Genomic DNA, 26,137 nt, shown 5'->3' on the forward strand with positions numbered 1-26,137 from the left:
ATGTTAATTGGTTACACTACATGAAATTTTTCATTTAATGTACACTACAGTTCAAACTTTTGTATTCAGAAATATTTTAATTAATTAATACTTTTATTCAGCATGGATGTATTAAATATATCTAAAGTGACAGTAAAGATGTTTATAATGTTAGAAAACACATTTTTATTTCAAATAAAGGCTGTTCTTTTAAACATTCTATTAATTAAAAAAATCTTTGAGCACCAAATAGGCATATTAGTATGATTTCTGAAAAATCATGTGACACTGAAGACTGGAGACCGGCTGCTGAAAATCATTACATTTTAAATTTTCTTGGTGTGTATAGGAGGCATCTTTTAAAAACATTCACAAAAAGAAAAAAAGAAAAAACAAAAACTCCATTACCAACCCCTTTTGAACATCAGTGTAAACCCGCTGAAAATAATATGCAAGTTTTTCAAAACTATGAATGCAACATGAATACAAAGAGTACATATCTAGCTATGTGCATTTTTCTAGGTTGTTGCTAGGCCATTACTAGCTTGGAAACAACAAAAGGACAAAGGGACATCCCTATGTAAAACAAAACAATTAAAAAACAAGAGCATTAATCAACAAGTAGGGTGACATGACATCAGCGCAGCCAGGAACTTATCTTAAGGCGGGTCGAACCAAAAGCATGTACCCCAGAGCACCTAAACACAGCAGTGGTAATCAAAGAGACACTCATTACTTCTGCTGCTGTTTGTCTCTCATTATTAAGCGAAAGAGAGGGAGGATCAAGAATAGCCACATAGGGAGGGACAGAGGGGATATTTTTATGTGCAACTGTCTGCTTGGAGCTAAGGATGCTCCAGGTAAAGAGACAGGGATGTCACGGCCTTCCCCATGCCCTCAAGACAACACAGAGTGAGACAAAAAGACACAGAGAGCCCGACCACTGGAGGGGATCTTTTCTCCTTTAAATGGACTTGGCTTTGTTTCCTCTGGAATAAAAGAGCTCATTACTGAGGCTGTGTTTCTCAAATGACAGCCATGTCCAGTCAGGACGAGTCTGCTCTGATGTGATCCAACTCATTCAGAAAGCACACAGCCAAGTGTCAACCACTGTAGCTCTTTTCAACTTTGACTCTCTTACAATTACACTTTAAAGGCATCTGTAGTTTTAAATGATCTCAGTTCAAACCGGCTCAGTTTATTTTGTATAAAAAGCACAAGGTTGTCAGTATGTGTTTAGTCACAAGAATTGCATTGTGTAAAAGGAATTAGCAAGCTTAGTTTTAGACCACAAAATATTTTTTTTACAAACATCAAAACATTTTGGATTGTAAGTTTAACAAAATTAATAAAAACATTCAATCGTGTACGATTTTTTTTTTAGATATAACTTATAAATATATAATATATAATTTAATATCAAACAACTTTCCATTAACATATTTTGTCAAAAAATCTGTAATTTTCTGTCACCCTTTGGATGAAAAGCAGTGAAACACCAGAATGTAGCAGAAAACATCTGGGTCATGTTTGCATTTTCTTCTGTCACTGTTCATAATTCATTATTTTATGCATAATTAGGCATAAAATAATTTCATTAGAAATAATTCATACATGGGAAAACCAGCTGAGAATTTAACAAATAGTGGTAACTGGCTCATAGGAAGACAGGAATCATGTCTTTGTGGCAGTTTCTGGTGATTAAAAGGCAACACAAGACTTCTTCAACTGCAAAATGCACATATTTGTGCGATTCTATTAATTTTTCAATACAGAATCCCAAAATTAGTAAGAAAAAAGTATTGTATTTCATTCAGCTAATATGAAAAAAATAATGTAACTTCCTGGCTAGAGACTAAACAAAGCGTTAGAGGTTAGTCAACAGTCTCTCTCTCATAGCGCAAAGCGAGGAACGTCAGTTAATTACTTTGCTACCACTTATCTCTCTTCACTTCTCTCAAAAAAAAGACAGGATCTCATTCCTGTCAGCTCCTGGGGGCAAGAGGTGACAAGCAATCAGCGTCCGGCACTACAGTCATCAGATCTGATCCAGTCAAGCCGTGGACAGACACATCATTAGGGCAGCAGAAATGTTATTTTTACGAGATTCCTGGGGGGGGTGCATACAAGCACTCACACAGCCTCATAACACAGCCCTCCGGAGCGCCGCAGTGTCCGAACAACCACACTGAATATCACTGAAGCAGAGCCACTGATGGAGTCTCCCACCAACTCCACTGCTGTTTTAATGCTGATACACACAGTGATACAGAAAATTCTTCATATGCGTACTGTTTATATACTGTTATATATATCAAATGTTATATATAACAGTATATAAACCCCCCCACCCCTTTCCAGTTTTCACAATTTTGTCTCTTGGTGTGTAACACCTACTGCTCTGCATACTGCTCTGCAACAGTTTTGCATACTGTTCACAAATATAATGTCATTCAATCATTATGTGTAAACCTATTTTTTCTGCATATTAGAAGGGTTTTTTTGTTGTTGTTGTTGCTGCAAGCAGTATGCTGAGCTCTGAAAATGTTGACAAGGCACTATAAAGCAATGCATCAACTTTTTTTTTTTTTTTTTAATCATTCCACACAAAGTAACAGCTATATTCCATGTGGATTTGGAATTAAATGTGCTCTGTCTGATCTTGTAAATTACATGTAGATTATCAACTTTGTAACAGATCTCAGTGTCTCACTTTAAAAATGAATTCCATCATTAATGGACATTATTAAAGGAAATGCTTAATACAGTAGGCCAGAAATTAAAGTCACATTTTGGTTACACAGAAAAAAAAAAACTCTCCTGTTGAAGTAATGTTGGTGTGATTTTTTCTTCCTCTACCAGTGCTTAACTAAGGGTTAGTGGTTAGTATATGTTTTAGCACTGTGTAGGCAATCAGCACTGTGATTAAAATAACTAATGAAATCTTTAGAATCAGTTTTGAGGTGGGGTTTGTGCTTAAATGGCACTTTTCTTGGAGGAGAAAACATAAGTGCTGCAGCTTTGTTTATGTGTGCTGTGTGAACCAGGTTTAAAGGTGACAGAAAATATTTAAAACCAAAACATGACTGTTTTGTGGAAAAGAATTAGAATAAAAAAACTAACATTTTAAAAGATGTACTGTTGAAGTCATGTGGGGTCTGTGGCTCAGCTGTGTGTGAGTATTGCCCCGCTGGGAACACGGCCAGGAGCCCATTTAAGTGTTTCACAGCTTTAATTGTTATCAGGGGTAAACGCAGAGTCAACTACAGGCAGGGGTCAAAGGACAGGCCTAAAACTAGTCACACCATGTCACTGCAGTTCATCAGCACACATAAAACATTGTGCCTGACAGCTGTCAGTCTAATAGTGACCTCTGTGTGCATGCCCATTTCCCCTCGTGGCTGTTTAGACATGAAAGATTTAATAAAAATAGCCAAGTATGAAATTCTCTGACAACAGAAAGGTGACAGACTGATAAACATCATGCTCCAAACATTTCTCTTCTGCTAGCCGTCGACAGATGAGCCTTTGGTAATGTGGTTCTCCTGAGTGGCCATTACTTTGATGAACAGTTAAAGCAGCATTAGAGCTTGACACAAGGATCAATGAAAGGTGGAGTGGGTGTATGTGTGTGTTTACAACTATAGGATAACGAATCACTGTTTAAAGATCTGTTCTCAGTTCTGAAGAAAAACCTTCAAGATGACGAACTGCATACAAGCAAACCCCCGCAGCAGTTTGAGGGGCTACACATGTGTCCTAACACTTACCCGTGCTGATTCCTGAGTTGGCGATGACTGTGGCATCACTCCATTGGTCAGCGCTGGACACAGAATACGAGCGCTGATGCATCCCATCCGGCCGACTGTTAAACGACACCAGACTGATGCCACTCGCCATCTGAGACGCAGAAGAACTACTCGTCACAGAGCCTGCAAGAGAGACGCATGAAAATTAATACACCATTAATATAATATATCCAATGCACCAAATTTCCTTATTTGTTCTTGTCATCTATAATGCCATATAGTTTTTTGATGGTGTTCTAGTGTACATTTAGAGTGTTTTATATTTATTTTTTTGCAAACTGTAGTTTTCATAATGGTTTATAAAAATATTTTTACAATAAGTAAAATATATTGGCACTATATTGGTTATCAGCCAATATTAGAATTTGTTTTTAGCAGTATTGGTCAGTTATTTAATATTGTATGGTCATTTCCAGATATAGATTATCTTTGTAATCATAATTAAAGTTTATATTTAAAAATTATGAATAATTCAGTAAGGGGTTATTTGTCATGTTTATTTTGTGTCAGTAAAATCCTAAATTAAATGCGCAAACATATGAAGTGATTGTGTCTCGTCAGAATACTTTTATAAAGGCTTTATGAACTTTCTGAAGCTTAAAATTTTGGTTACCTTGACTTTCAATGAATGGATGAGAGAACATAACAAAATGCATTTGTATTCCAAAAATGGATGAAAACCTTATGGATTTGAAATGGCATGAAGCTAAGTAAATGATGATATTTTTTTTGCATTTTATGGTAAACTAACCCATTAAATTTAAAATGTAGCAAACTATGTAGCAACAAACAGACTATTTTTATACTGTATTTTGTTGTGATGCATTAATCATTTGTAGCATTTCAAATAATTTAGTTTTTTAGTGCTTTCATTTATATATATTTTATGGTTATGATTATCAGCTAACTGATATTGACCAAAATTTTAATATCAATGCATCCCTATTTTTTTTTTACTTCTAGGTGCCGTCTTTGTAATAATTGTAATGCTTGTTAATTATAATAATAATTAGTGTAACTAGCACTCATGCACAAAACGTCTTGATTTGTTGTCGTCAAAGTGCATAAATAGTGACATCAGATTACTTGAAGGTTAATTATTATCACCACCGTGAGTCATCATTAAACTGCGGGAGAGGTTCATCTGACGTGGAAATTAAAGTGGACATCATAGGAAGCCGCATCTAATCGCACTAATAAGATTTCACCACAACTGCTCACAAAAAAACGCGGGAGGGATATGATATGACGCACACATACAGACTCAAACACAATCAACCATAAGGCTTCTGGGCTTACAAACAGAGCAAATCTAACAGTTTGTCCAATAGCGGTGAACAAAATGTAAATAACGCTGATTTGATGATACTGTTTGCTCTAGCTACAGTCACACACAAAATACTCAATGTAGTTTAAATACACAAAAAAAAGAGGGTTCAGTAAATACTTAATTTTCTGGCTTTTAATATGTTGTTGTTGCAAAAAGGTGTACCCACGGGCCTCCACTGGCCCGTTGCAAACTCGACTGAATGAAATGTCACGACTCAATTTAATCTCCATTGTAGCGAATAAATCAGACGGCAGCACCTTTGGGTAAATGGCAAAAGCTGATAATACTTCAGGAGAGCCCTGATAAACTACATTTTTACATCAGTGGTCGTCTGGAGGAAAATAAACACTATGTACTGTATGTATGAGGGCAGAAAAGGGTCTACACTCACACAGTGCAAGAACAGCACTGTGTGAAGATATGCTATAATGGATTTGGTGCATAATTGGAGCTCTCGCAAAAATGAGATGTTAAAACCAAAGGAATAAAAGGTGCATGTGATCACGCCACTGACCAAGCCCTACAGTCAAATACTTACAAAAGCTTGACTGCTGTACCACTGTGAATTATCTCTCTTTTCTCCTCTACCGCTCCCTCCCTCCTTCCCTCATTCTCATTCTCTCTCTCCCTCTCATTAGTGCTTATTTCGGACTTGCCTGACTGGAGAACGAGCGCTGATTGCATTAATATTCATGACAATAATTAGTACATGTATTATGGGTCACTGAATATTCATGCTATTAGTTTGGTCCTCCTGGTGCTTTGTGTGTGTGTATGTGCCTGAGAAGGGTCTTTAACACTCCTTGGGGGGCTTAAGGATTGTTGATCCAATGAGTGTTACTCGGATAACGAAACAATAACTTAATTGTTTAATTCTCTACTAATGAAGACCGCTTCCTAGGCCTATTACATTGACATTAAGACACTTTTTGAATACATTTGTTTTCTTGGAAAGCACTTGATAAAACAATGTAAGGAAATGTTTTGTATTATTTTTAATATGTATTAACTATTATAATTAATTATTTTAATTTATACTGAATTAAATATATTTTATTATCCATTCATTTTACAAACTACATGTCTAATATATGGTCAAAGACATGTTGGAGGCTATTTTCTTAAGCCATAGGCAGGGTAACACCCTGGATGGATGGACAGTATAAAAATACTAAATACATTTTATAATTTATATTACTATCTAATTTTGTAACATTATTATATTAAATAATTGTAAAAATCATAAAACAAAAAGCAAAGCAAAAGAAAAAGCATGATTAAAATGTTTCAGTGGTAGATGGTCAGTATATATTTTATTATTTTAAATAAATTAAAAAATATATTACTTAATTCATATAATTATCTAATTTTTGTAATATTATCCAATTTTATTTATTAATACAAAACGAAGTACAACAAAACAAAACGAAGTACAACAAAACAAAACAAAAAACAGAAAACAAAACAAAACAAAAAATAAAACAAAACAAACCAAAACAAAACAAAACAAAACAAAACAAAACAGAACAGAACAGAACAGAACAGAACAGAACAGAACAGAACAGAACAGAACAGAACAAAACAAAACAGAACAAAAAACAAAACACGAACCAAAAGCATGATCACGTTACCTGGTGTCTGTCCAAGCTGCAGGTTGCTCATGTCCTTGGTCAGCCCATTGGTTTTGGGACTGGGGGCTGCACATGTGGAGATGGCCCTGGGGGGCCTCTTCCCTGGAACCTTCACCGTAGTCCGAAGCAGGTCGATCTCCTTCCCATGAACATTCTGCATATAATCCTGTAGTAAAAATGACAAAAGGATTACAACAACAGCAGTGGACACTTTGGATGAAAAGTGTCTACTAAATTTATTTTGTCAGCACACAGTTAATTCTGCCCACCCTCTGGAGGTGAAGAAATCAATATTAATGTATTTGATATTCATTGTGAAGTACACTTTGTATGCAGAAAATCAGCCTGTTAGAACATGTAAAATCTTCCCCCGAGCTTCTTTTCCTTTTCTGCGGATCACAGCATGTGTTTGGATTCTGACTGCGTTGTCTGGATTTGCGAGTGGCTTTGCTTGCGTTGATGATGAAAGTTACTCAATGCTAATAGGGATGCAATTACCAGCCGCAAGCTGTTGGCCCGCCACTCCTGAAGGGCTCTCCTGTGGCTTGTTAAACCGTGTTGAGAGCTCTTGGCTTTGAATTGCCCTTTTGTTGGCCTCTAGTGAGGGATGGACACGTTATGCTCTTGCTGTAAATTGCTCGGTGCAGCACACATACACAGAGATTCTCAGGTCTTTGTGTTATTTGATTGGTACTCAGCTGATGTATGGCAGTTCTGGGTGGAACACTCTCGCTCTTAAAGCCTTGCCCCTGCTCATTAAGGCAAAAGACTCCACAAAGCTGCTCTATTGAAGAACATATGTTATTGCGTTTCATGTAGGACATACACTCCAGGGACTGGTCCATATGTAACTCTTGATTTAAAATAAAGGACAAGCAAGCCACTTGAGGGATTTAGTTAAGGGAGTTGAGTGCTCAAATGAGAACAGTTGATGAAAAGATCATCATCTGGCCACTTCAGGGGCAGATGTGCATTTAAAATTGATGCTCCACATCAATGAATCTATCAAATCGCACCACGCTAAAATCATAATCACGTAATGTTTATTGAAATTGAATTGAATTGAATGCCTTTATTGTCATTGTATTTTTCTGCAAATTAGGAGCACTGCTCCCGACTGGTGTTAGAAAAACAAACATATAACCACAGACAATAAATTAGACTATAAGACTGTACAGTACAATTTTACAAATAAATACAACAAGTGACTGAGTCGTGATATTCACATTGAGCAATTTGAGTAAAGTAACCATTTATAGTATTGCACGTTGGCCTTCACATTGATATGCACAGTATGTTTATACAAAGGTACAATTTAAATGGAGTACCTGCAGAGATTTAGTGACTAGATAAAGTATTGCGCAATTGACATATAGTGTATATTACTGCACATGTATTATTGCACCTTACTGCAGATATAGTTTTTCACATTTAGTAACCTGTTTAGTAACCACATTTAGTAAACTGTTTAACAAAACAGTGCAAGTTTAATCAACACACAATAGTTATGTGCCTCAAAAAAAGATTACATAAAGTTGCGGTGTGGTTGTAATGGATGTGTACATGGATGAGTTATTTGAGTTTTTTCCTCACTAATTAGGTTGCATCTATTGCCATCCTCTTAATCAGCTGCATTAATGTGATTTCTTTTTCACATAGTTGAGCAATTAAGAGCCCTGATTGAGTTTCATCCTATTAGCCTCCGCAAACACTCTAATTGATGCCTGTGTAGCAGACACCTGCTGATGAGAGGAACCTGGTCACAGCCAAAGGGAGGAGGGGACCGTATATGATGACGCACACTTCCTCTAATTCACCCAGATGAGCTGGCTGGACTACAATTTGTCAATGTGTCAGGAAGGCATCTAACCGAGTGATGGGTTAAGAAAAAAAATATTTAAATTCTTTGGAAAGTATATTTAAACAGCATTTTCAAGCAACATCAAGAACAAATAAAAATCAATTTTTGGGTGGACAAAAAACAGTGGTAAGACAAGAATGATGAGAGATTATTGAAAATATTTTTGTGTTCCAAAGATGAATGAAAGTCAGGTTTAAAACAACATTAAGGAGAGTAAATGTCAAAAATGAGGTTTTTAAAATTTTTGGGTGAAGTATCCCTTTAAAAAGTAACTCAGCTATAATATATACTGTAGGACAGCAGCAGCAACAACAATCAAGGACATTTGGAATTATTATAGACCTCATGTATTATTTTATGTTTTTGTTCATATACATTTTTTTAAATGCTAGAGCTCATCTTACACGTCATTATTGCACCAATGTGTGTAACAGAAGCTACATAGTTCACGTCTATTGCAATTAAATACATAACTATGTTTGAAAAAAAAAAACGAAAAACATCTACATTTAAACTGAGGAATGACGTAAACTTGGTCAGTTTTAGTAAAGAACAGTCCCACAGTCTGTTCAGCAGTCTTCCAGACAGTACTTTATGAGATGGGTGATGTTGCTTTTCAGCTGTTAAAGATTTGATGTCTGGCTGAATCAACATCAGTTTAAGACGTTAATCAGATTCCACACTCAACGCATTCCTGTACTCTGTCTTTAAGGGCACAAGCACCGAAAATCCCACTTCACACATATACGTTGTGGCAAACGGCATCAAAATCATTATTGCCCTGTTGGAGAGTTCAGGGTTTTCTAAGGGACTTTTCCCGCTAAATTAAGATCTCGTTTCCAGGATCTCACATTTCAATTTCTGCTACTGAAAGAGAGAGATAGGCTTACAAATAAGGCTACGTTTACACGACAACGATGTAGTCAAAAATTTTTTTTTTACATATACATGACAACGTTTTCAAAATGATTCGCATTTACACATATCCGCAAAAAATGACAAAAACGCTGTATTACGCATGCTAGGCCAGTAGTTGGTGCTGACGATTATATGTTTATATGATTATATGTATATGATGCGTCTCCACTGTTGGTTGTAATATTGGTGAAGTAAATCCATACTTTGCTGAAGAAGCGTTAGCAAACTCTTGAGCAGCAACAGCAGTACCATGTACTCCGCCATTGTTGTGTATGTTTGTTCGCACTTGCCTTCAAAATCGACACATACTGCGCATGTCTACATACCTAACACGTACTGCGCATGACGTCACTGTTTTCAAAGGTTCCCGTTTTGGGTGTTTACACAGAAACGATAACTGTGGCGTTTTCAAAAACTTGCACATTGAAACCAGTTTTTTTTTTTTATATGCGTTTTCAGTCACCAAAATGCTGTTGTCGTGTAAACAAACAGTCAAAACGCATAAAAAGTTTCCCGTTTTTGGCTGAAAACATTGTCATGTAAACGGCCCCTAAAAGTGTAGTCTGCACAAAATTGTATTTGTAATTTTTTTTGTCTTGTCAAGACACAAAATTTGTTTAATATTTTGCTGTCAACACAGTAGGAAATAAAAGTGTCACAGAGAAAATAAATAATAATGTAGGTTGTACAAAAACTGTATTTCTTATTTTTATTTGTTTTTTCAAGATGATGATGTCAACACAATAGGAAAAAGTGTCGCAGAAAAAAAAATAAATGTAAGTTGTACAAAAAATGTAGCCTATTTGTTATTTTTGTCATATTTGTTATTAAAATATAAACAAAACCGAGTTGAAGGTCCTTCAAGGACAGCACATCCACTTTGCTCTGCATCCTGCTCTGTCACTCATAGACAACCTGCCAGTTCTGTCTGAAAGCAGTAGGCTATATTTACCACCAGCACAGCCTGCTCTGAGGACCTTTACGCACATGCTGCATGTACAGACCCCGCGAATAAAATGCTAGATGCTCTGAGTGCAGGCTGTACCGGTGGTCGATAAGAATGAGTAGGCCAAAGCGCAGAATCTATGCTGTTCAGAAAGGAAGTCGGGAACGGGATATTGTTAGACGCTGTTCTGAAATTAAGTGGGGGTTGGGGTATTGTTAGGCAATTTTATTCAAAAATGTAATTCCGCGTTGCAAAAAATCTGGTCGGGCAGCCGCGGGAATGTAGACCTCTATCTAACCTCCCTATAATGGAAAAAAAAAAAAAAATTATATGTTTTTTATTTGTGTAATAAGGAGGGGGGGAAAAAATCACATTTTAGAACAATTCGAATATTTTAATTATTTTATTATTTTGATTTAACCTCGGCACGGCCCTGCTGCAATACTGCTATGGCCCACCGGGGGCCCGCAGCCCACAGTTTGGGAAGCACTGCTACAAAGTATCTTTCATCTGCATTCGTGATCTCCTATGTGGTGTTTGCCAAATCACTTCAGGATTGGTTAGTGTTAACAATACGGTCTGATTATCACTCCAAAAAAAATCCAGAGAGGAGGAAAAAAACAATAAAAGACGGCCATTTCCATTGGTGTGTGCGCAAACAGGTTGTCTGAGTTGGTGATTATAACAAGCCATTACAGCGTTATATTACACATCAACAGCGTCAGCCGCGTGCTAACAGATGAGTTGGTAATTAAGGACAAGATCGTGTCATCAGACACCATGCTTACTGAGGCGGACACAATAATCCGTTAAACGTCAGTGAAAAGGGCATTAAAAAATCTGGATGTTACAGTGATGGGTGAACTGAGAATAATAACAACATTAACAGGGCAGCACCAATAAGGTGAAGAGAAAGGCAAATACAATATACATGTACTGGCGGTGTGTGTGTGTGTGTGTGTGTGTGTGTGTGTGTGTGTGTGTGTGTGTGTTGGTACTCACATGCAGACTAGGATGATACGTGAGGAGTCCGTTGTCACAAAGCGTGACGTATTTCTTCTTCCACTCTTTGTTCAGTGACTTGCCGCTTCTTTTCAGCAACATGCCCTGATACACAAAAACAGAAATACAAACTTAAATTCTCATTACTGAATATTAACAGTATTCATTTCTCTCATAAAATAATTATTGTGAACAACATAGCATCCTGGTCTGAAGAATACATATAAATTGATTTATAATGCGAAAGAGGGCTAAAACTGTCCATGGTTCATAAAGTATCTCCCAATTTTCACACTTACAAACAAAACACTCAATTATTTTGTACTCAAGTGGACTGACAGTTTATTTGCACACTTTGAGGAGAGTGAGAGAAAAAAAAAAACGCAGTGAGATACACATGCAAATTCTCCTTGGAGTGTTAGCGGGCACATTAGCACTATGACACGAGCACTAACCTTCCTCTCCTACGCACATCAGTGGCGGCTGACTGCCCGTTTAAGGGTCTGGCCGCCCACACCTCATTTCAGCCAAATTCATTAGGCAAGAAGGGAATAAAACTGTCCGCTGATTAGCAATTATGCTGCTGCGGCGGCGTGTCACTTCGCTGGACTTGTTAAACATTAACGCGCAGACAGGACGGATAATAATAGATTTCTTGCTCTGGCTGCCACGGAGCGTGCAACAGCAGAGCCGACAAGTTCCTGTCACTCACTGCCTATTTCTCTTCTTGTTTTTCTTTCAGTCACTCCACAGCCTGAATTTTCATAAAAAATGCCATGATCCCTAACTGTCACACACCGTTAAACTGGCCTAATTATGTGGTAATTGGTATCTAAACACAGACTGAAGGAAAAAAAACAGGCTGAAATGATGTACCGAAAGGAGTGACAGTGAAGTACATTTGAAAATTTAGTTTGCTGAGGCTAAAAACGTAAATTAAAAAAAGTCTTAAATTTTTTTTTCCACAGCATATCAGAAATTGATATTTTTTGGATGTATTACACATCCCTAAACATTTCATAATAAATATATTTTTAAACACACACACACATACAAGTCAATGCCAGACTTTTTTCTCCTGATGCATGTAAAATAGAAGAAAAAAGAAAAAGGAAGAAAAGCATTGGATTTGGTTGGATGTAATGAGATTTGGAATAAAATAAAATAATAAAATAATGTTTGTAAGCCTAAGAATACTAAATACTATCAATAGAAGACAAAAAAAAAAAAAACTCTGGAAAGGTTGGAACAGAATCTGATTTTTTTTTTTTTTTTTTTGTAGTGTAGTGTATTGGATGCTTGAAAGTTATGCTTGATTTTTGTGGAAAGCCACTATATATATATGAACTGTTCTGAGATCAGCCTGGCCTCGGGTGACACATACTGTATATGTTTATTCTAAGATCAGCTGGGTTGTAGGTAATGAGGCCTGTAACTGTTCTGAGATCAGTCTGGCCCTGGGTGATGGAGATATTCGTGTGGGAGGATGTTCCCTTAGGCCAGTCTGCACGTCTGTACACCCTAGACCCAGTGTTCAAGACAAGAGAAGAGAGCTTCCTGGGTGAAATAACAACGGCCTCTCCTGCTGAGTGGTAAACACAAGTTGACGAGCTTTTTAATTTCCTAACAAGGGTGCTGCTGCTTGCGGCCCATCTGTCACATAGACTGAATATCCATTACTTCATTAACTAAGACTGAGATAAGTGTGTGTGTGTGTGTGTGTGTGTGTGTGTGTGTGTGTGTGTGTGTGTGTGTGTGTGTGTGTGCGTGTGTGTGTGTGAGAGAGTGTCTGTGCGTGTGTGTGCGTGTGAGAGAGAGAGAGGCTTGGGGAAAAAAAGAGCAAAATGAAAGAGGGGGAAAGAAAGGGATGGACAGATTGAGAGAGAAAAAAGAAGATGATCTTTTAATGACGGTGTAAGTGTGGGGTCTCTCCAGGCATGTTGTGTTGGGCAGGTAGCTGCCTCGCTTGCTTTGGATCTAGGCATATTCATTTTGCACATCCATCGGGAAGATGACAAGCGATCATTCAGCAGGAGAGGCTAATTGAACACCACATCACTTCTCTGATGGGAGTAATCGCTCATTATTTAAGGCCCAGGCCGGTGATACCCTGCTTGCCTCTATTTTACCCTCCCCTGGTTGTCAACCTGAAGGTCTTGTAATGTTGCACACAGGGTCAAAAAAAATAAATCTCACACAGACATAACTACAGCACCTGTGGACTTTAGTGGAACATCAATAATATAGTGGTTAAATCATCCAATAAAGCTCAACACTAAAGAGCACAAACAAATAACTAGATAAGAAAAGCTTGACAAAGCCTTGTCTGAAAGTTTAAAATAACAAACCTTCGAAGTTTGAAGGTTTAAAAAAAAAAAAAAAAACTACTGCTAAAAAACGACATTAAAACTATTAGACCTTTAAAATACTAGCAGGCATCCACCATGTTTTAGCATGTCGCTACATGTTAACCTGTTCTATCTCATTGTTATTATGTTTTAACACACTGCTGGCATGTGTGTTGGTAGCATGTTTAACACATTTCTCGCACGTTTAACATTTTGCTAGCATTTTTTAACATTTCACTAGCATGATTAAACAGACTGCTAAAAAACAGCTTGTTTTGTTATGTTGCAACACATTGTTAACATGTTTCTAGCATGTTTTAGCATGTTGCTAACATGTTTTTCAAATTACTAGCATGGTTTAACTTTAGTACATTGCTAGCAGGTTTTAACATGTTGCTAGCATGCTTCCAATTTGTTTTACTAGTATGGTATTATGTTTTCACATGTTTGCTGGCATGACTTCATGTTTACGGCCCTTACAAAAATTAACCATGGGTTTACAACAAAGGAAACCAAAAAATCAAAATTGCTACACTTACCATAGTTTAACCATGATATTTGTAGTAAAACTGTATTTATACAAATGGTAATCAATATACCAAAAAACATGGTTACTACACATTTACTATAATAAAACCATGGTTAATTTTTATAAGCCTAGCACGTCCTATGCTAGTCGCTAAATTTTGCTAGACTGATTTGTTTTTGTTTTTTTCATCAGATTTGTGAAAATCGTAATTCCGATCAGTCCAAGTTGGGCGGTCATAGCTTGAACACTTTAGGCCACATTAATATAAAAAATTTTAGAGGCAACATTAGAGAAAATAGTAGATCAGTATTTGTTGGCTTTGTCAAGTCAACATAAGACAGACAAAGCAAAGGCAGGAAAGAGCCGGAACAGGGTAAGCGTCAATTACAAATAAACTTCACGAACAAACAAAAGCCTCTAATCTGTGCACTCTTCCATTAAAAGATGTGCCGATGTGCTCTTATCAGTGCGTTATCCTCTTCTTTCAGCTCTTCTCATTTCTTCTATTCTTCTACAACAAAAGGAGAGGTTAACCAGGAGATGAATGCGGACTGTGGCATGGGTGTGGACAGAGTCAGTATGGTGGACAGGATCCGTCTCCTATGAGCCTGCACCGGACAGCCGCTTAACAAAAGGTTGGGTGTTTGCCCACGCTGGCCTTATTGTTCTTGGGCACTCCAGAGAGAAGGGTGCTAAATTAAGTGTGTCATCCCAACACTGGCTCGCCTCCGGCCCTGTCACTGTGAGTGACTGTGTACGTGTGTGTGTACGAGGGAAGTGGGCTCATGTGAGTGACATGGCATGAAAGCTGGAGGTCTTATATCGCTACGGCCATCTGATCTGGCCGGTGCAGGCAGTGAGAGGACACACCTCCCCAAAAGACATTTATCATTTAACGACAGGCAGCTCTAGCACACATTCTCTCACGCTGACAAACACACCAGAATTAGGCCAGAAATGAGAATCCATCAATAGATAAACATTAGTGTAGAATTGTTTTCTAGCACAGTGGTAGTTAAATGGGTTACAGAGGTAAGATTTTGCTTTGTTAAAGCTATATAACAGATTACAACCTAAAATTACAATAAATTATTAACATTTGAAAAATCATGTTGTGCAACCAAAATATATAGAGTGATATATATATATATATTTATATTTGATTACAACCTAAAATTACAATAAATTATTAACACACACACACAAAATAATGTTGTTTAGACTGTAAAAACTCTTGAAATGTAATGATATTTAAGAGGGGGGGGGAGCACTTTCAATCTTGAAAAATATATCTAAAACTTTTACGTTCTCACATGTATTCAAAGTGTACAGAAATATATTATTACTTTTTACTTGATGGCTACAGGGAGAGTATAAAAGTTTTTTCAAATCATATGAAACCAACATGATCTCAAAGATTACATTTCTAAGAACCTGGCACATGCATTTCCAAACTGATTTTTAAAAGATTTTTTCTCATTTGGTGTTAAAGCAGGTTACTTTAGAAATATAAAAAAGACGAAACAGGATGGAAATTATTCAGCTAGCTAATATAAATTATATTTTTAAAAGAAATATAGTATATCTATACTGTATAGAAAATATATTGAGTGCAAGAAGGATTGTGAATGTGAGGGACACATTATATCATGCAGATGATAATCTCTAGTTTCGATTGGGTTTTTGTCTGACAATGAAAGTTGAAAAGAGTTATTTTCTCAAATCTATGTCTTTGTAACTACACACCTGGCCATGTTAAATAATGCTCAGGAGTCCAAGTTTGATGAACAGACAGTAAAGACGGTAATGTGAGGTTCATCGTGGCTCTCAGTTTTAAACAATAACACGTCAAGGTCATCATGAAGCTTAATGAGTGGTTTCAACACTCCCCTGAAAGCTTAAACCAATTGAATCCAATGGATACTGGCAACAAGAGATTAGCCAAATCTAAACAGAGAGCCCTGATTGATGTTTGTGTATTTGGTTAAATTATTTTCAAGCTAAAATTATACAGGGAAAGAAAAAAAAAATCTAATTTGCGGGAGGTTAGTGTGCATGACAAAAATGCCATCTTGGCCAAAATGGCTCGGAGCAGCGACAACCTTTCCCTGGGAAATGATATTTTTCCAATCCCACAGAAGGCGGATCATGTCACACTCGTTAAAGGCTTGATAGCAGGTCTTTAATATTCACCGTCTTAATTAGGGCTGCAGTTAATTTCATTAAATTCTTTCGGTGCTAAATGAAGCAGATTATGAGACATCTTTTATTGCGAAGCGTGAAATTACAGCCTGCCCGCTGCCAATGGCAGGGCCAAGCTAATGAATTACAGGGTAAATAACACCCGAATTAACCATCCAATTTAACTCCTTACAAAGCACCCCTGCTCTGAGGGGGGCAGAACTTCGTCAAACGTGCACAGCTCAGTGCTCATCTACGCACCAGAACATGCAATTACAACCATGATACTAATTTCCCTTTATGATGAGGAGAGAAGTTTCAGTGCCATTGTATTTCTTAAACGGAAATTTTAAGAGAGCAATTCACAGTAAAACGTAATGTGTGAAGAGTTTCACTCTGCACCAACAAACATGGAAAAAGGTCAAAATATTTAATTTTGAGCTTTGAGAACATATCGGCTAGGAGGACAAGTGAATAGTCAAAAAATCAGGCACTGGCGGAAAACAACTTTGATGAAAATCAAAGACACTATAAAACACTAAAAACTATAGTTGTTATTTCTATACAGGTTCTTTGTCTTTTTTAAATATTTGAACCATATTATTTTCAACATGAAACCGCAATCCTGAACAAATGACCATTATGTTCTTTTTAGAGAATCAAAAACATACAGCATAACCAGTGTAGTCTGCTTCCCAAATGAAATAACCAATTCCTGACGATCTTTTAAATTAATCAAAATTTCTGAACTTCCACTATTGTCTGATTCCTGAACAAATTACTTCTATGATCCAGTTTTTTCCAGTGAATCAAACAAGACACTGACTGGTGTACAGTACAAAAATATACATATTATGGTCAGTAGTATTTTACACAAATAGTAAACAAATAAATTGTGTTACCATTTTTGTTTGTTTAGTAAGATTTATTATTAAGAGCCAATTATTTGACTGATTATCAACTCTCTTTTTTCTGCGAGAATCATTATTCAGAACTGAAATTGGTATAAAAAAACAAAACAAGAATAAGAACAGATTTTTTTTTTTTTTTTGCACTAAAATGTAATACCATAAACCACTAAAAAACAACACTGACATGAAGATGGCTCTTCTGCAGACAATAGTCTTACTGCATCCATCTAGAGCCCCACTTCTGAAAATTAATTTGTATTAAAGCTTGTGTCAAAATGCCTTTGCATACAGTTAACAAAGATGTGTGCGTGCACGGTAATCGGCTAATTAAGAACGTGGAACAGATGTCGGCAGACTCCGGGCTGCACAGGGTCAGTAAACAAAGCTGGCGATCATTAGAGTAACATTAGTTTTTGAACAAAGCTATAAACAACTCTATCAAACTAAACTATTTTTACAGACAATCCAATGAGCTCGCCAAGTTTTGACTGAGTTTCAGCATAATAATCACTGTTCAGCATGACCTCTGACAAATTTAAATGAGCCATTTAAAAAACTAAAAAATAAATAACACTAACAGCCATTAAAATGACCACCAGTCAAAACAAACAACATAATATAGTCATAATATACCATAGATGTCAAAACAGACGGTGTCTCTGCGGTGATTGGACAGACAGTCATATTAAGAACAAGGCAAAGGGTCAAAGGAGGCTGTGATTGGCAGAGGCAAGAGTTGTCATGGCAAATTCAGGTGACATATCTCACCTTCCTACACCCACTCTGAGAGCTCAGAGAGGCCGGTTTGAAGCCCTCCACAGGGAGACGGCGGTGAAAACGCTCCTCTTTAGCCATCTAATTGCTGGAGAGTGCAAGCCCACCCCAGCCTCATTACTGTCCACCGAGCCGTCTGCGTGTTTTAATGAGGAGCATGTTCTAATGAAGGCGTTTTTACAAAGGTTTTATTGTAGCTGAGAGCCATGTTGAGAGCGTAACCTTCAGCTCAGGAGTCAGGACAATAACCTTCGTAATGAGATCACAGCGAATGGCAAATAAACTGCGACAAGGTCTAAAAAAGAATAAAACTAGCATGCGCACATACACAGTAAAAAAACAACTGAATTAGTTCACGCCTGTTTTATTTCTTTGTTTTTGTGAATTTCTGGGATTAAGAGGAAGAATTAGGTTCTGAAGTAACACCCACAGAAATCGACCAAGCCTTTTCGTTGTTCTTCACTCTTAAAAAAAAAAAAAGTTTGTTATTGACATCTATGGTTCTATGAAGAACCTTTAAAGGGGTCATATGATGCGATTTCAAGTTTTCCTTTCTCTTTGGAGTGTTACAAGCTGTTCGTTCATAGATAAGATCCCTAAAGTTGCAACGACTAAAGTCTCAAACCCAAAGAGATATTCTTTATAAAAGTTAAGACTTGTCCACGCCCTCCTAAAATGCCTCGTTTACGCAAAGAAAGAAGGAGTAACTTTGATTCTCTCTGTAGTATTGTTGCTGTATTGTTGCTGCCACCACCATGTCATGGAGACGCTGTGTGTTTCATTGTGAAACTACTTTGTTTGGCCTTCCAAAAGAGGGCACAACTAGAAATCAGTGGTTAAGTTGTATTTACAACACTGTTCCAGAACAGTTCAAACCAAATATTCGTGTGTGTGCAACGCATTTAATGGAACACTGTTTTCTGAACCTACAATGCCGGCTGTTCTGACTCACAGCCTGTAAGTACGTTTTCATATTTAAAGAATTTGCCACTGATGATTCAAATGCGAGTTTTAAGCAGTGTAGAGTAGCGCTTGTTGTTTGTCCATCACAGTATGGTAAGGGGCGTAACATTTCCGTCAAACGCTTGAGGTATTCGGCCAATCACAACGCACTGGATAGCTGGCCAATAAGTGTACACCTCGCTTTTCAGAACGATAAGATTTGTAAAAATCGTCGTGTTTTATATGGTTAGGGAATATGGGATGGTTTTTGTTTTGTGTGTGGAAAAAAACCTTTTTTAACCTTTAACCACATAAACACATTTAAACAAATTGCAGATAATTATGTTTTATAATGTTATTTTTAGCAACGTCATATGACCCGTTTAACATACATGGAATTTTTCTAATGCACAAAAGGTTCTCTAGTTTAAAAAAAAAGTTCTTCCTATTATTCAAATGTTCTTTACACTTCTTTTATAGTCACACCACAGTTCTTTTTTGTTGTTCACTTAGGGGTAAGTTTAAAATACCTGAGCAGGTATTCTGTTAGCGAACATCCCGACACCACCAACACTGCTGGTGATTCATTTAGATGAATAAGTGAATATGTGCTTTATGAAAACGTACAAAATCATACTATTTTTAGAAAAAAGCAAGAAGGTCCACCCTGAAAACATAACTGCCCCTCGGGCAAAAGCAGATTGTATGAATATGTATGAATGATACTGTAGCTAATTAACCATCAAAACATAAAATCGTTACATAGAACTGATACAAGATTGTGTTTTTTTTTTCTTGTGTTACAGACTAAATGGAAAGAAATAAACCAGAGAAGATTTCCAGGCCAAACTATTTTTCTCCTCCTCGTCCCACATGCTGTGGCTTGCCGCCACTATAGAGAAGGTATTACGATGTATGCATTTGCTTCCGCTTCATGTAAAAGACGCATACGTGTGCTGATGCGTGTTCACCGTTAGCAGTGGCACCATGTGCATGAATTGTTTACATGAAGCCGAAGCAAGCGCGTACATTGTGATACCTTCTCTATAATGGTGGCATGCCACAGTATTTCTGTTTTCTTTGTGCACAAAAAGTATTCTCATAGCTACATACAATTATGGTTGAACCCTTGATGTCACATGGACTATTTTACTGATGTCCTTGCTATGTTTCTGGACCTTGATCGTGGTAGTACCCTTGCTGTCTATGCAGGGTCAGCGAGCTCTCGGATTTAATCAAAAATATCTCAATTTGTGTTCCAAAGAAGAACGAAGATATTACGGGTTGGGATTGAGTAATTAATGACAGAATTTTCATTTTTCGGTGAACTATCCCTTTAAAACAAAAATGGTTCTTTTAAAAAATGTTCACTGAAAGGTTCTTTGGTGAACCCAAAATGGTTCTTCTATGCATCATTGTGAAAACCCCCTTTTGTAAACTTTATTTGTTAAGAGTGTTAAGTGGAACAGAAAATCCAAAGCATCTAGAGCAATTGATTTTTTTTCAGAACTCATCCTTGTGTGAGTAACTCACTAACAATTATGGCCATACCTTCAAGGAACAGCTGAGCGATAAATCTAATGCACTCAGACATCTGCCAAAGAGATTACAAGTTAACGTTCTTCATCAACAGCGGAGCCGGCGATGATGTGCAGCTGAGAGCCAGTGCATAAGAGTTCAGGCCAATTCATTGATGCTGTGCCATGAGTGAGGGATTTCCAGCAAAATCTGTAAAATCCACTTTCCTGGACCAAAAGAGGCCAGTGAAGAGGTGTTAATGTGAGGCAGGTAGACTCGGAAGTGAACATGCCCACACACGCTAATTGGAGAGCAGGTCTAACGCCCAGCAGCCTGATGTGGCCAGTAAGAGGCGAGGAGGCAGATTGAGAGAGACGCGAGCACGTAAGAGGAAAGACCACAGGGAATTATCAAATCAATTAACATCCAATTCCTGAACGAAGATGTGCCCTGTGCCTCTGAGCGCAAACTGCTCGGCTGCGTTATCGTCTGCGATGGGATCCGCCCGTGCCGCTTTTATACTTTTGGTGAAACACTCATCGCCTGAACGTATCGCCCAATTAGATGGGAAATGCCACTGCAGCAGACGCAGTCACTGATCTGATGGAGGGATTCTGGTCGGCGGCTCCACTGCTGCTTGTCTCTCCATACATCCTTTTCTGATGAGGCTGGGGAGTTTCTGAGATGTCATGGATCAAACTGATATTATAAAGTAAACTAAGTTTGATTAAAGGACAAATGGGCAGGCCCACAAAGAATGGGCAACCAGAGAAGTCTGCAGAATTCAGAAAACAAGAAGGAATGCACAACTAATGAAAGTAAAATCAAAATTGGGATATGGCTTGATATAATTATTGAAACTTAAAGGTCTTGCTTCAATTCTACACCAAAATAAATTTCATTGTAACAGTATAATTTTATTGTCGAAAATAAGAAAATTTATTTTTTATTGAATTATTTTTATTTTATAATAATAATTTAAAATATAATAATAATAGCTGTATTTCACAATATGTATATTATGTCTATTATATTAAAAAAAGTATATTATTATCGTATTTTTTCAATATTCTTTTTTTTTATTTTTATTATGTATTTTATTTTAATTAAAGTATTTTAAGTTTGTATCAGTGGAATATAATTTGTTCATATTTAAGTTCAAGTACAATTTGAATTATTTAATTTTTTTAACACTTCATTCTTGCCATTAACAAACCATTAACTACAAATTTTGCCTCAATAAACTCCTAATTTGCTGCTTATTAATAGTTAGTAAGGTAGTTATTAAGTTTAGGTATGGTTTAGGATTAGGGATATAGAATATGGTCATGAAGAATATGTGCTTTATAAGAACTAATAAACAGCTAATATGTTAATAATAGGCATGCTAATAAGAAACTAGTTATTAGTGAGAATTGGTCCCTATACTAATGTTACTAGTATAGTGTTACCCCCCCTCCCCCCCTTCCCACATCTTACTTAAATCTGTTACTTCACAACATTTCCAAAAAGTCAGCAAAGAAAATGCAAAAAAGTCTGCACCACCATGAATCTAAAGCACTAGCGAGTGAGCGACAGGACAGCAGGGAGAACTGAAAAACTGTGGACTGCATAGACTGGTGAGCTCTGATTGCGCTGGCTGATTGATCTCCTCATGAGATGAGGGACACAGGCACCGATGAGGCTTCTGATCAGCACAAGAGTGTGTGCGTAAGTGTGTGCGTGCACCAGTAAGTGTGGGGCAGGCTCTGTCTGACACCAGGGAAATTAATCCCTCATTTATGTACCTGCAGTGTCAAGAGGCTGAGAGATGCTTCAGAGATATGGCTCTGCGCCAGGCCCCCCGTGCGACACACTCTCCATCCGGTAATGTTTCACTAAACTGAAGGCTCTCTAATATACTTGACATTAAAAATAAAACTTTTCTTTCCATACCTATATACAACTAGTACACACAATGAGAAGGCATTACTGTAATCAAGTACATATTATAAATGCACTATGTAATCTATGTAAATGACGTGCACTAAAGTAGTAGAACACGGTTGTTCTCTCTTGAGACCACACGTTATCATCTTGATCGCTCTTGGCATTGCACATACAAATTAGTCGCAGCACAAGCCCAGTCGGAAGAGAGTCAGATCATAGTTAACACTGCATGCTGCTCTCTCCTCCGCACAGCTGCCTGCTACGGCTCAGCCTTCCCATCTGCCACTAGTGTGGCGCCCTGCTCTCAGCACCGCTGTAGCCGGGCCAGCCTCATTTCTTCTTCATTAACCGCCACTGACTTTAACAGGATTTATGCAAATAGAGCCGCAGGAGGTGAGAGATCACTGCTGGCAGCATTAGCACTCGCTTGTGTGCCTCGAAAAAGAAGTACCTCCAAAGTCCCTTTCAGGCAATTCGCTCAGCGGCCATCTTGGTAATGCTCCTAGGCAGCTATTTTCCATGTAGGTAACAATAGCCATACATCTGCTTGAAAAGGCCAAAATCTCCAAAAGTATTTTCAAGATCATGTTTCTACCTTACAAATCAGCAATAAATCTGCGAATAAATTTAGTGTCTTATTTCTCAAATGTTTTCTCTAAGAAATAATAAAATATTATGCCAAGGTACTTATTTATTTTCAAAAACTGCTATACTATTTATTTTTTCGTCAATATAATATCAGGAAAGTTATATAATACTAACATTTTTGACTCCACAAATATTTAAAATTAATTTTAATACAAAAAAAAAGATTCATAGAAGAGGTATGTTCTCTAAGTGACTACACGTATGAGCTGCATTTTAATATATTTTTTAAATTGAATTAATAGATAGGACAAAAAAAAAGGAATGTCATTTAATTGATCCATAGCTCATATTTTGACATCTTTTAAAATTATGATGCCACATATACAATGCCAGCTGAAGATGCAATGTATTCTCCAACGTTTAATCTGCAGAAAAGAGGGCCGATTATTGCCTGGGTGTCTTGTATAAATGTCCTTGCCTGCTATGGAGCCTCTCAATGCGAACCTAGCGGGTTTCGAATGCATCCCACACATCCTAAGGTCTGCAGCTACACTCTTGAACGCCAGCTGCGCTGCACGGTGGACAACGGAAGCGCTGCTCCACTGTGGCACGCTAATAAACACAGATCTCACTTAAAGGCAGCTTTAATCAGAGATGCAATTTGTTCATTAGAAAATTACAAACAAGGCCACGGCGCTGACATGAGAGGGCACGATTAGTGCCGCTAATTACCTGATTTTTTCACTCCAGCTGAGATGCGCCGAGAATGATCTCGCCCCCCAACTCGCACGCTAGCTAGCGCTCTCCTTTACTCTCTCGCTACGCACTCTTGTTTGTGACAAATTAAGGCCAAGTCAAACAATCTCTCCCACAGTGCAATGGAGGGGGTCTTCTTCACATCACATTCGGCTTCTCATTCCCCCCTCCCCACACACACCGCTTCTTCATGACCCAGGCTGATGGGAAATACGGGCCCGTATGCAGATTGGTAGACTGCACTTCATTAGGGCCGTCTTAGCTTTTTTCTATCCCCTCTTTTGTCAGGGAAAAAGAAGGTGGGAGAGTGAGATGGGGTAGGGGTTTTGGCTGGGGGGGTGCGTTGAGGAGAGAAAAATCCCTTCCCACTTCTTATCCTAATGATCTCATTTCAGCACACGGGAGAGCCTGGCTCTAATTGATTTCAAGTGCGTGCTTTCACTGTTAATCAAGGAGATGGCATCAAACGGGCTTTGCGCGGGTCTGAGTACTGATCTGAGGCCCCTTCGTCCACAATACGCCGCTGTTGGACTCCAATTATATCAGTCCAGACGGCCGGCCAGACCCTACCTGTTTAATTGGGATAGCGCGGCCACTTCCAATGCTGTCTGCACGGCCATCCATCCCTTTCTTCTCCCTGTCTGGTTCGCTTCCCTTCCGAGACTGTGGGGGAGAAGACATCATTTTAGTCAAAGGCGAGCTAGCTGCTAATTGAGCCTGACTTCAGACTAGATCCAGTTTGGAGTGCAGGGCACACACATGACTTCAAAAGTCAAGGGGGTGTGGGAGGGGTCATCTTGACCTTGTCGTGACCCCACCCCCACAACTTCTTGAAAGCCAGACATGTGGTACATGTGCAGGATGTGCACTACTAAGGAGAATACAAGAATACAAGACACTTGAAAACTGGAAATTAATAGAATTAAATAATATATAAGCGATGTTAACTGGTGAATAACCATAACTATATATACTCATGCTATCATTCAAAATGTTAAGGTCAGTAAGACTTATTTCATTTTTATATTCTTAAAAGAAGTCTTATCAGAAGATGTTCAACAATGCTGCATTGATTTGATAATACAAAAAATTTATACCGAGAAACATTATTACAATTTAGAGAACCATTCTTTAAAATGAAATTTTACCATTACTCCTGTTTTCAGTTTTATGTGATTCTTGACAAATCATTCTAATATTTGATTTGGTCCTCAAGAAATATTTCTTCTTATTATGATGTTGACAACAGTTGTTTTTATGGAAAAGTGATAAAGTTCAAAAGAACAATATTTTTCAATATTCTAAACTGTCATATTTTAAATCAATTTAATGCATCCTAGCAAAATAAAAGAATCCATTTAAATATTAACTTAAAACAAAAAAATATTGTCCCCAAACTTATGAATGGAAGTGTACATTAAAATTAACAAATTAACATTTATTTATATATTGATTCATTTAATGTATTGTATTCATTTGGTATGATAAGTAACAAACTTCTTTAAACTGACTGCTTTAATTATAACATTAATGCACTAATTAACAATTACAATCATGTCTAATAGGAGAACAGACTGACCGTAAAGAGGTTGGAGCGCCGTTTGGACTGTTTGCGGACGGGCGTAGGGGTGTTGGCGGTTTGGGGTACATCGATACGTAGTTCCTTCTGACTGGTACTGGGAGTGGATGGCACGGAAGAAGAGTAATCGCTCAAACTGCCTCCACCATTACTGGTCTGCAACACACACATACAAAAGCAAGAAAATAATCTCACGTTACAAAGAAACGCCACAAGCCTCCTGTTTTTCTGAGCTTCTCTAAGCCTCTCTAAGCTTGGCTGCACAAACACAGGCTCACTTGTACACTGCTAATGAGAAACCAATGAGGATTGAGCCATGTGGAAGAGGATTACTGTCTGCGGGGGGAAAAACTGTTTAGGGAGAGATAAAGAGGTGCTTTTGGGGAACAAACAAAAATGAGCTCTACATAACAAGCTAAAAGATTTTTCAATGTGTTGTAAGTGTGTGAGACTCACCTGGCTGATATGCACTGCGGACACAGGCGCTGCACAGACGGAGGAGTGGCTTGGAGAATTGGGCAGAGACTTACAGGGTCCGATTGACAGTTGCTGCTTCTTCCGGGTCGCAACTATTTTCTGAGCCACTGAAATTACAAAGAAGTGGAA

At 37.7% G+C, this 26,137-nt stretch overlaps 1 protein-coding gene across 7 annotated transcripts in view; it reads right to left on the minus strand.

Moving 5' to 3' along the window:
• Positions 1–26,137, minus strand: part of LOC109105236 (arf-GAP with GTPase, ANK repeat and PH domain-containing protein 1-like) — a 174,114-nt gene that overhangs the window by 38,071 nt on the left and 109,906 nt on the right. For all 7 annotated transcript variants that reach the window (XM_042725657.1, XM_042725658.1, XM_042725656.1 and 4 more), the window contains 6 exons: positions 25,988–26,115; positions 25,532–25,687; positions 24,523–24,615; positions 11,477–11,581; positions 6,750–6,915; positions 3,750–3,911 (listed from right to left, as the gene is read on the minus strand). In XM_042725657.1, coding sequence (XP_042581591.1) covers positions 3,750–3,911; positions 6,750–6,915; positions 11,477–11,581; positions 24,523–24,615; positions 25,532–25,687; positions 25,988–26,115 — 810 coding nt within the window. The remainder of the gene's footprint in view (positions 1–3,749; positions 3,912–6,749; positions 6,916–11,476; positions 11,582–24,522; positions 24,616–25,531; positions 25,688–25,987; positions 26,116–26,137) is intronic.

The sequence above is a fragment of the Cyprinus carpio genome, chromosome B6 (assembly GCF_018340385.1).
Source record: "Cyprinus carpio isolate SPL01 chromosome B6, ASM1834038v1, whole genome shotgun sequence".
Lineage (NCBI taxonomy): Eukaryota > Metazoa > Chordata > Actinopteri > Cypriniformes > Cyprinidae > Cyprinus > Cyprinus carpio.